The sequence below is a fragment of the Engraulis encrasicolus genome, chromosome 15, assembly GCF_034702125.1.
Source record: "Engraulis encrasicolus isolate BLACKSEA-1 chromosome 15, IST_EnEncr_1.0, whole genome shotgun sequence".
Lineage (NCBI taxonomy): Eukaryota > Metazoa > Chordata > Actinopteri > Clupeiformes > Engraulidae > Engraulis > Engraulis encrasicolus.
The window spans coordinates 13590674-13600673 of NC_085871.1; the positions used below are offsets into that span (position 1 = coordinate 13590674).

The 10000-nt window shown below is 45.6% G+C and overlaps 1 protein-coding gene across 1 annotated transcript in view; it reads left to right on the plus strand.

The window, feature by feature from the left end:
* Positions 1-10000, plus strand: part of grm8a (glutamate receptor, metabotropic 8a) — a 395792-nt gene that overhangs the window by 135868 nt on the left and 249924 nt on the right. The window contains exon 2 of the mRNA XM_063217108.1: positions 3876-4092. Within this exon, the coding sequence (XP_063073178.1) occupies positions 3876-4092 (217 nt within the window). The remainder of the gene's footprint in view (positions 1-3875; positions 4093-10000) is intronic.

Sequence of the window (10000 nt, forward strand, 5' to 3'; positions counted from 1 at the left end):
GGCATTTCCAAGGCCTTTTCCATGTTCGTCGTTTAAGAGATAAACAACAGAACAGAGAGAGAGAGAAAGAGAAAAAGAGAGTTCACTTAAAGTTTCAACATTCATAACATTATAGTTTTCGTGATACTACTTCAATAAAACAATCTTTTAACAGACAGATGTGCGTGTTTTTTCTCGTTTTGACAGAGTGTTGCTATTGGCATTTAGAGACTAAACCAAGTACCTACACAACTATTATTAGTTATTGGTAAAGCTAGATGTAGGTAGACCCCAGTTGTATACAGTCTAATTAATGAATTTTCTTGCCTTGCCTATGATCTATGACCTTCCTTTGAATTTTACATTTCGCCCAGGTAGATGAGCTGATTACTGAGCTTCCTTGTGTGTGAGAGACCCAGCAGAAAGTATACATTTCAGAACATGCAAGTAGGGCTCTAAATTAACACCAGTCAACCAGCCAAAAACTGGTGAATTTTCAGTTTGGCTGGTAGAAAAGACCAACTTACTAGCCACATTGACCCATTAGTAGAGTGGTTAAGACGCGGATTATAAATTTGTTGTTACCAGTACGGTAATGACCAAGTTGTGGTGCATTACTAAAGGGCCTGTGTTGTGTCATAGTATTCTAGTGCTATGGTAGTTACATTTTAATGACTATTACAGCGTGCCACTGGAGGTACGGCGCGCATTAAAGGACTACCATCTACTAGCCATTTTGTCTGGTGATGAAAATTTGATGATAATTTAGGGCCCTGCTTGCAATGTATTGTTCATTCCAGTTTTCAGACAGGCTTATGCATGTGCATTGTACCTCAAATTATCTGTCTGTCTGCCAGGTGTAATGCAATGTAATGGATACAGCAGGAGCAGCTGAGGCTTAATGTTCTGCGAGTTGTTAAAAGGAGATCAAAGGGGCATCTAACTCAATATTGCTCCAAGGACGGAGCCAAAGTAGCACCTAAATAAATACTTTGCAGTACCTACAGTACGGTAAGTAGCTCTGGAAAAGGTTCATGAAGGTAAATGCCAGTTAAATGTAATGGATGGGAATAGCTTTTCCTCATTCTTCATTGTGGTTACCAGGGAAGCCGACAGGGGGGACAAAGGGGTCAGTTGTCCCGGGCCCAGGGAGAAGGACCCCCCAGAATTGGGCCCTAATTACATTATATATATATTTTAGTTGATTTTGTTCCGGGCCTGGCCAAAGCTGCGGCCCTGGTGGTTACGCAGCACTGCCCTGCGCAGCCAAAAAGGCTTAATATGCTTTTTTTTAAAGCCAAAATTGAGTTTGACTGGAAATTGATTTTGTAACACCTGCTTTGTTAATAAATAAATAAATAAATCTCTCGCTTCTTCCTAATATGAAAGTAAATGAAAGCATCGGTGCTATTAAACCTACACCATGCTTGACTGGGCATTATATGTGGAGCTTTACCGACATTTCTCTCAGGTTCAATATTTGCATAGTTACAACACATTGTCTTTGGAAGGCAGAGCACGTTCTTAGAGCACAGTGCACACAATGAAACTCCAACCTGTGTTTAAAGTGACACAAGGCAACTTTTGGTTTGACACTCGCCATATGGGCTGTGTGTGTGTGTGTGTGTGTGTGTGTGTGTGTGTGTGTGTGTGTGTGTGTGTGTGTGTGTGTGTGTGTGTGTGTGTGTGTGTGTGTGTGTGTGTGTGTGTGTGTGTGTGTCTGTGTGTGTGTGTGTGTGTGTGTGTGTGTGTGTGTGTGTGTGTGTGTGTTATTTTTTTAAGTCGGCCGGTAGGTCCTTGCCACTTTGAAATTATCTTCCTATCACAAGTCCACTATATGTCTTCAACCGGTGGGCTTCTGCCCTTGGAGTAATTGCAGCGATACTGTCTGTTTGTCTGACTGTGTCCACCCGCAGTGTTTTGGGTTGCCTGCAGGTGGGGACAAACACACAACGTCAATTGCATCTAGCATTGAGCTGGGTGGCAAGTCGGCATCTGATGGCTCTTGTTGCACTTTTTTTCTTTCCAACCTCACTTCAACTGGAATATGTAAATAAGTAAGTAAGTAAGTAAGATATATTTATACAGTGCTTGTCACAGTCAGACAGTCACAACGTGCTTTGTCAGTGTCAGAACTACAATAGACTGTGAACAAACAGACGTGCGGCCCATTGACTGCACATATCTTGTAGTACAAAGCTCAGTGCAGAGTGCAGACAGGGATGGATTATGACTTCATGGGGCCCCTGGGCCAGACAACAAAAATGGGCCCCCTTCCATATCCAGGAAGGTCCACGCAATATTCTGTCCTTGAATGCAACACAGTGTTGAAATCGACATCTCTGCCATCTGCAGGGTTTCAACACCTTGTAAAGTCAAGCTGTAACATTTCTGAGGCCAAAAACTTCAGGGGCCAGGCCAGTCTCAAGCTTGGGAGATATTTGGCCAGCAAAATACACCTTGGCACTCCTCCTCCAAGTGATTGCTTAGGCTGAGGAAGGTGGTCCAACAAATGTACTGTACTAGGCGGCCAAGTCTCTGTGTGAGAAAAGATCAGATTTTTTTTTTTTACTGCTAAATCAATAGAAATAAATAAAGAATTGGAGGTAAAAAATCAGGCAGTGTGTCAGAAGTCTGTTGGAGGAGGGAAAAAAAACGAGGCTGACAGTGGGATTCTTTTTGAGTGAACGATTGTGTGTCAGTGTTGAGTAGGTAAGAGAGGAAAGAAGAAAAAAAATTGACGGTATGAGCAATCCCATCTACAGTAACCCCAGTAACCACAGTCTAGCAGATGATTTGGCAATGTGAAGTCATCAGCGCTGCTTGACTGTTTGGACTTACAGACGTCTGCGTAGGAGGCGTGACAGGAGTGTGAATTACTGACGCCCTCCGCTGCATACAAATCAATCCCTACTTTCTCTTTCGCTCTTTTTCTGTATCACCCTCTTGCTCTTTTTTCACCATCTCTCATTCGGACAATGGAAAGGGTGTGCATCTTCTCTCTTTCTGTCTGCCTGTCTGTATGGCTGTCTGCATGCTCTCTCTCTCTCTCTCTCTCTCTCTCTCTCTCTCTCTCTCTCTCTCTCTCTCGTTCTCTGTTTTTCTCTTTCTCTCTCGTTATCTCTCTCTCTCACACACACACACACACACACACACACACACACACACACACACACACACACACACACACACACACACACACACACACACACACACACACACACCATCGCTCTCTTTTCTCTAAGGAAATCAATCTGTCAGTCAACCCTCTCCACACTGAAGTCCATTAGCCAGGCCTCGTGTTGATGAGACCCATGTCTCCTCACCTCTCCGCTTGCCTTGCCTCCTCTTGCCTGCCTCCTTCCCCTACTGTCAACAGCTTCCTGACCCGTCCAGGGCAGCCAACAAGGGAGGGAAAAAGGGTTCAGTTGTCCAGGGCCCACAATTGGGTCCTCATTACAATGTAGTGTGGAGTGGGGGGGTCCTTTGAGGTGAATCTTTCCTGGGCCTGGCCAAAGCTATCAGCGACCCTGGCTTTAAGGATTTCGGCTGACTGCAGTGTACTGATGCAACCCATCTCCTGTTAGTAGAAACTTTCTTGGTCTTACTCTGCAGTAGGACTTGTTAAACATATTTTAGCAGCCAGTTGTACAATGTACAATGTTGAAAATCCACATTAGCCCTATATTCTGTGGACCTCAGATATTCTTTTTTAGAACTTCAATCTAAAAAATCAGCAATCCAGTCACAGAGTACATTTTGCTAGCTACTGGCCTAATTTCTTTCAAATTCCTAGTTTCCCTCTCTCCCTTTTTGTTATGTGGCAGCAACATAACGCCTTTATGTCTCAAACTGTCACTCAAACTGTATCCTTCCATTGTTTTTTGTCTCCTCAGATTCCTCAGATCAGCTATGCTTCGACGGCACCGGACCTTAGCGACAACACCCGCTATGACTTCTTCTCACGCGTCGTGCCGCCGGACTCCTACCAGGCGCAGGCCATGCTGGACATCGTCACGGCGATGGGCTGGAACTACGTGTCCACACTGGCATCGGAGGGCAGCTATGGTGAAAGCGGCGTGGAGGCCTTTGTCCAGATCTCCAGGGAGATGGGTGAGTCACCCGTTCTACGTACTTTGTAATGCCTGGCGCTGTTTCTGTTTTTCTTTTTTCTTGACCCAAAGTGAGCCCGCACCTCTTCTGCTGCGTAAAACAGACGTGTTACTAGTCCAGCTGAAGTCTTCGGCTAAAGAAGTTCAGTGTGTTCTTTTTTGTGTATGTTTTTGGGGCATCAAAGCCTTTGTCCAGCTCTCCTAGGAGATGGGTGAGTCACCTGTTCCACTGACTTTGGCTGCCTGACAATGTTTATGTTTTTACACGGTGTCCAGACCCACGGTGGACTACAACACTTCTGCTGTGTAAGGCAGACGTGTTACTAATCCAGCTTAAGTATTCGCCTAGAGAAGCTCTGTGTGTTTTTGTGTGTGTATGTTTTTGGGGTGTCAGGAGGCCTTTGTAGATCTCCTGGGATATGGCTGAGTCACCTGTTCCAATGACTTTAGATGCCTGGCAATGTTTATGTTTTTGGACCATGGTAATTCTGCTGTGCAAGGCAGATGTGCTACTAATGCAGTTTAAGTATGCTGGTAAAGAAGTTCAGTATGGTTTTGTGTGTATGTTTTTGGGGTGTCGGGAGGCCTTTATCCAGCTCTCCAGGGAGATGGGTGAGTCACCAATGTTGCTGACTTATGATGCCTCATGCTGTTTATAAATGGTGGACTACAGTAATTCTTCTGTGCAAGGCAGATGTGCTGCTAATGTAGCTTAAATATGCGGGTAAAGAAGTTCAGTATGGTTTTGTGTATGCAGTTGGAGTTTTGACCTCCAGGGAGATGGGTGAGTCAACAATGTTGCTGACTAGATGCTTGACGCTGTTCATGTCACCAAGGTCTTTTTGGGCTGTCTTGAAACCAAGACCTCTCAATAACCCTGTCATCTTAAAATCCAAGCCAGCTAAAAACTAGGCCATTATAAGTAGTGAATGTTCCAGGGTGTCCAAGGCGGGCATTTTGTCCAAATCTCCAGCTAGATGGGTGAGTCATTATCAGTCGCTGACCTCTGAAGTCTGATACTGTTACTGTCACCATCTTCCCACAGAGTTGGCTTCTCGCCAGTCTAGACCCACAGTTAACCACAGTAATGAAGCTATGGAATGGAGACATGCTATGAAGCCAGCTGAATTCTAAGCCAAATACGTTTTTGCTTTGTTTTGTCGGGAGTAGGACTAGACTGGTATCAAAATAGGGCAGGACATTTTTGCCTAGCCCCATATAAATTGTAGGTTAATCTCTATGAAACTAATAACAAAAACAACAGTATTGGGTTCTTAGGACTGTTTTCCCACTGGGAGATACCCTGTATTCCGCGTTGCCAGTGCATAAGCGTAACAAGAATCCTTTTGGTCCGACATCCTATTAGTCCAACAGGTGTGCACAATGCTCAGACTACTGGGTGTGGGCATTTCTTTTCAGCCAAAATATACACGCTCAAAAACATAGATTCCTTTACTGACGTTTAGGTTTAGGAATTGTTTTGGTTTGGACATAGTTTTAACGTGTGGGCTTGGACTGACGGGATATCGAACTAATGGGCTGTCAGACCAATGACATGGAACTGTGCAGACCTGGCTGGCACGGCTTTGTTCAGATTTCCAGGGAGATGGGTGAGCCGCTGATGTCACAGATTTCTGTTTTGAACCTGAGACCTCACAATAACTCTGTTATTAGAGAAAGACATGCTAAAAGCCAAGGCAGTGTCAGTAGCCTGTTTTCAGGGTGTCAGGAGGCCTTTGTCCATACCTTTAGGGGCATAGGGTGAGTCGCTGTGACACGCTTGACACAACTATACTACCAAACCTGCTAAATCCAAGCTACTAATTTAGTCAACAGTATATTTCAGGTGTCAAGGTATTTGTCTCGATCTCCAACTTAGGAACATGGGTGAGTCACTGTCACTGACGTCTGAAGGTTTTTTCTTCTTTTTTTCCACTTCACTAAGGTCTTTCTACACCACCAAACCAGCTAAAGGCAATATTATCAGTCAGAAGTGCTTTCAATTATTTGAGGTGTTGAGGTGTTTGATCATGTCTCCAATAGATTGGTGTGTCACTGCCAGCTCTCAATTTGATGCTGTTTATGTGACTAAGGTCTCTCTGTACAGTTAATTCCTCTCCAATCCAGCACCCTCGTTTGGCTGCAACCTCACAGCAGCCCACAACACCTCTGGGGTGAATTTCTCAAAACCAAAGTTGCTAACTACAGTAGCTACTTTGCTGTTTTCAATGCATTTTCCCATTGGCAACTACCAAAGTTGCTAACAGGCTAACAACTTCTCTTTTGAGAAACTCACCCCTGAAATGGGAGGCAGAGGCTGTGATGTATGTTTGCAGGGTGTCGAGAGGGAATTTGTCCAGTGCCACTCTGTCATTTTAATACCTGCTGCCATCCGACATCAAAGGACCACAATGCAAATATGCTTCCAAGCTTTATTGTGTTATCCTGGCTCTGTTTTTGTTTGTTTGTTTGTTTGTTGTATTATGTGGTGTGGTTTATATGGAACTAAATTGTCTATTTAATTTTATATAAGAACTGAGAATGTCAAATAAAATCATTCATTCATTCATTCATTCATTCATTCATTCATTCATTCATTCATTCATTCATTCATTCATTCATCCATTAATTCATTCATTCAGTCAATCATTCAGTCATCTCCAGTGAGATGTACGTGTATGAGTCACAGAAACTCGTTGAAGCTTGACAGTATTTTCCCTACTGAAGTCCTCATGCAGTGCCAGCCCAGCGCAGGCTTGAACCTGAGACCACATGTCCTTTTTGCGGTGTCAGTTTGTTCTATGATATGTTTCAACTGTACTGTATACCAAACAGTGCTAGTTTGTCTGTTTAAACATCATTTGCGTATTGACATACAGTAGAGAAGAAGTTCATTTACTAATGTTCCACGCTGAGCTGTGCTGAGCTGTCACCCATTACATTTACATTAGACATTATGTCACATTTACATTAGCCATCCATCATTTTCACATTATAGACATTGGTAGTATAATGTGTGTGACAGCATCCCCTGCTGGGAGGGAATGGGAATCATGTCAGCTTACAGTGCGTTGCCTGGAGTAAGGGGCTAACATTTGACTGATGTGGTCCCAGCACATCTGGACAGGAAAATCAATCTGTCTAATTAAGCGCCTCTTTAAATGAAACTCGTCAATCTCCTCCCTGTTCAGAGCTCTGTGACAATTCCCCTAAAGAATGTTTTTGAACAGTTGTCTAGTGCACTGGCGGTCTAGTGCAAGTAGCTTTGTATCGTCAGCCAGTAAGCCAGCGGTCGTTCATCGTCTTTCTCCCTTGGTAACTTTCTCCCCCCACCCCCCTGGGTCGGTCTTGCTCTGCACAAAGCCTGCTCCTGTCAACGTGGTTTGATCCAGCACTCATTGTCTTTCTCCCTTTGTAATCTTTATGGGACTCCGTCCCATCCCAGAAGTCTGATCCAGTGAAAGGGACACGATACAAATCTAGAAAAGTCTACTAAATAGTCTGCAGCCTCTGCTGATGTAGCCTGATTATCATCGACTTTCAAATCTCTTCGAGACTTGGTCTGACCAAGAGCATAACAATGACCATTTCCCAAAAGGCATGGTTGACCCGCCTCCCTTGGTTTGCTACTGGTTGTTTGTTTCCTGACAAAGTGGGAGAAGTTCCCGATTTTTCTGGAGCTCAGAAACGATATTTGTATTTCTCCTGGCCTGACTAGAAGCAATGCTGAAGGTGTTGCGTCACTAGGAGGGCGCAGCCTGGCTACTGCTGATGTTGACTTTGCTCACACTCCCTCAGAGGGATGACTATGGTCTCAGCTGTTCACACATAGCAGGAAAAATAGTGTGTGTGAAGTAATGCCAATCGGAGTCAATTGGAGCCAATGTTGGTCCCCTAGGGGAAATTCTTTCTCTGCACTTTATCCCACTTGGACTAGTGAATCACATTGAAGTACACATACTAGTCCGTAGCAGTGGGCTGCCTGCTGAGCGGCACCCGGGGAGCAGTGTGGGGGTTAGGTGCCTTGCTCAAGGACACTTCAGCCGTGGTCCGAACGGGCATTGAACCGGGAACCCTGGGGTTGCCAACCCAGTGCTCTAACCACTGAGCCACGGCTGCCCCATGTGTGCATGTGCATGTGTGTGAGATGTCTCGTTCTTTTGTGTGTCTGTGGTTTCTCTGTGTGCGTATTTATGTGTGTGTGTGTGTGTGTGTGTGTGTGTGTGTGTGTGTGTGTGTGTGTGTGTGTGTGTGTGTGTGTGTGTGTGTGTGTGTGTGTGTGTGTGTGTGTGTGTGTGTGTGTGTGTGTGTTTCTGTGTCTGTGTGTGTGTGTGTGTATGTGAGAGAGAGAAGCAGTATGGTGATATGTCATCCAGGGCCTGACAGTGGGGGCCTTCAGAATGGACCACGGGAACTCTAACATGGCCTGAATGCTAAGTGGGCTTGTGTCTCTGTGTGTGTGTGTGTGTAGAAGGGAGAAGGGTGAAGGGAAAAGGGAGGAGGGGCCAGGTGGTGGCTGCATCTTTCCCAGGTATCCCTCTGGCCACAGCCGCTTGTCCTGGGCTGGCTGGCGAGTGAAAAATGGCCATCGCTTAGTCTGAGGGCGTGCACCGGCAGATTTGGGCTGATTGTCGATCAAGAGGGGGGATAATGGCCAAGCTGCAGCCTAGCAACAGTGCTTCGCTGCCTGGTCAAGGACTGACCCAAACACAAGCCTCTCAATTCTCTCTCTCCACCAGGACTACACAATCTATTCAATAACTCTCCCATTCAATCTGTCCTCTGCACTCCAGGCCAGGCCGGTTGGCTTGTTTGCTGTATATTTGTATGTGTGCATGTGTTTGAGCATGTGTGTCCACACACAGGGTAACGCCGCCCCTTCGATCCAACTAGGAAATAGGAAGCCATTACAGAGGCACTAACAGTCAGTCCAGGTGCCAGTGTTGCCAGATTGGGCGGTTACCCGCCCAATTGGGCTGCTTGGGAAAGCCGCCTGGGGGTAACAACGATTTGGCGTTTTTTCTGCCTTTTTTATGCCCATAGAAATCAATTCAATTTGTTGAAATTGGGTGGAATTTAGCACCTCCAGGCGGTTTTTGAGCACATCTGGAAACACTGCCAGGTGCCATCAACTCCCCTGGAGGACAGCTCATCTGCTCCACTCCACCGTCCACTCTTCACCCCCTCCATCTATCATTCATCCAACCTCCTCACTCCATCCATCCATACATCCATCCATCCATCCATCCATCGTTGGACAATTAGTTGCCGGCTGTTTAAATTGTAAACCTTTAAAATTCATGAGCTGTGGTCTGTGTGTTTATGACCTGGGGAGTGGGTCCGTGTGTCAGATGTGTGTGTGTGTGTGTGTGTGTGGGGGGGTGATTGGACAGTAACAAGGCAGGTGTAGGGGGTTGGCAAGATGGAAAGGGGTTTGAACAGAAACACTGACATGACACACCCTGCCTGCCTTATTACCACCTACCTGGCCTGCCTGACTCTCTGTATGTCTGCCTGATTGCTGGTCTGTCTGTCTGTCTGTCTGTCTGTCTCTGGGTCTGTCTGTCTGGGGTTTGGGAAATCCTAATAGGTCCCTGTACTGGAAGCGTCTCTCCAACACCTGACAGCTCTTCTGTTGAGGGGAAACTTATCAGCATTGTCAGATGGATTATGATGCTACGTTTGTGAGCGTGCATGTGTGTATTTGTACGGGCGTGCGTGTGTGAGTGTGTGAGTACGTGCATGCGTTTGTGTGTCCATGTGCGCATGCCTCACAGTACACTTTTATGGGATGACTACCACTCTGGTGTTTCTAACGTCAGTCGAAAACAGACACACACACAGACACACACAACACACACACTGTCACACACAGATACACCGATTCACATAAATACACACCTATTCAC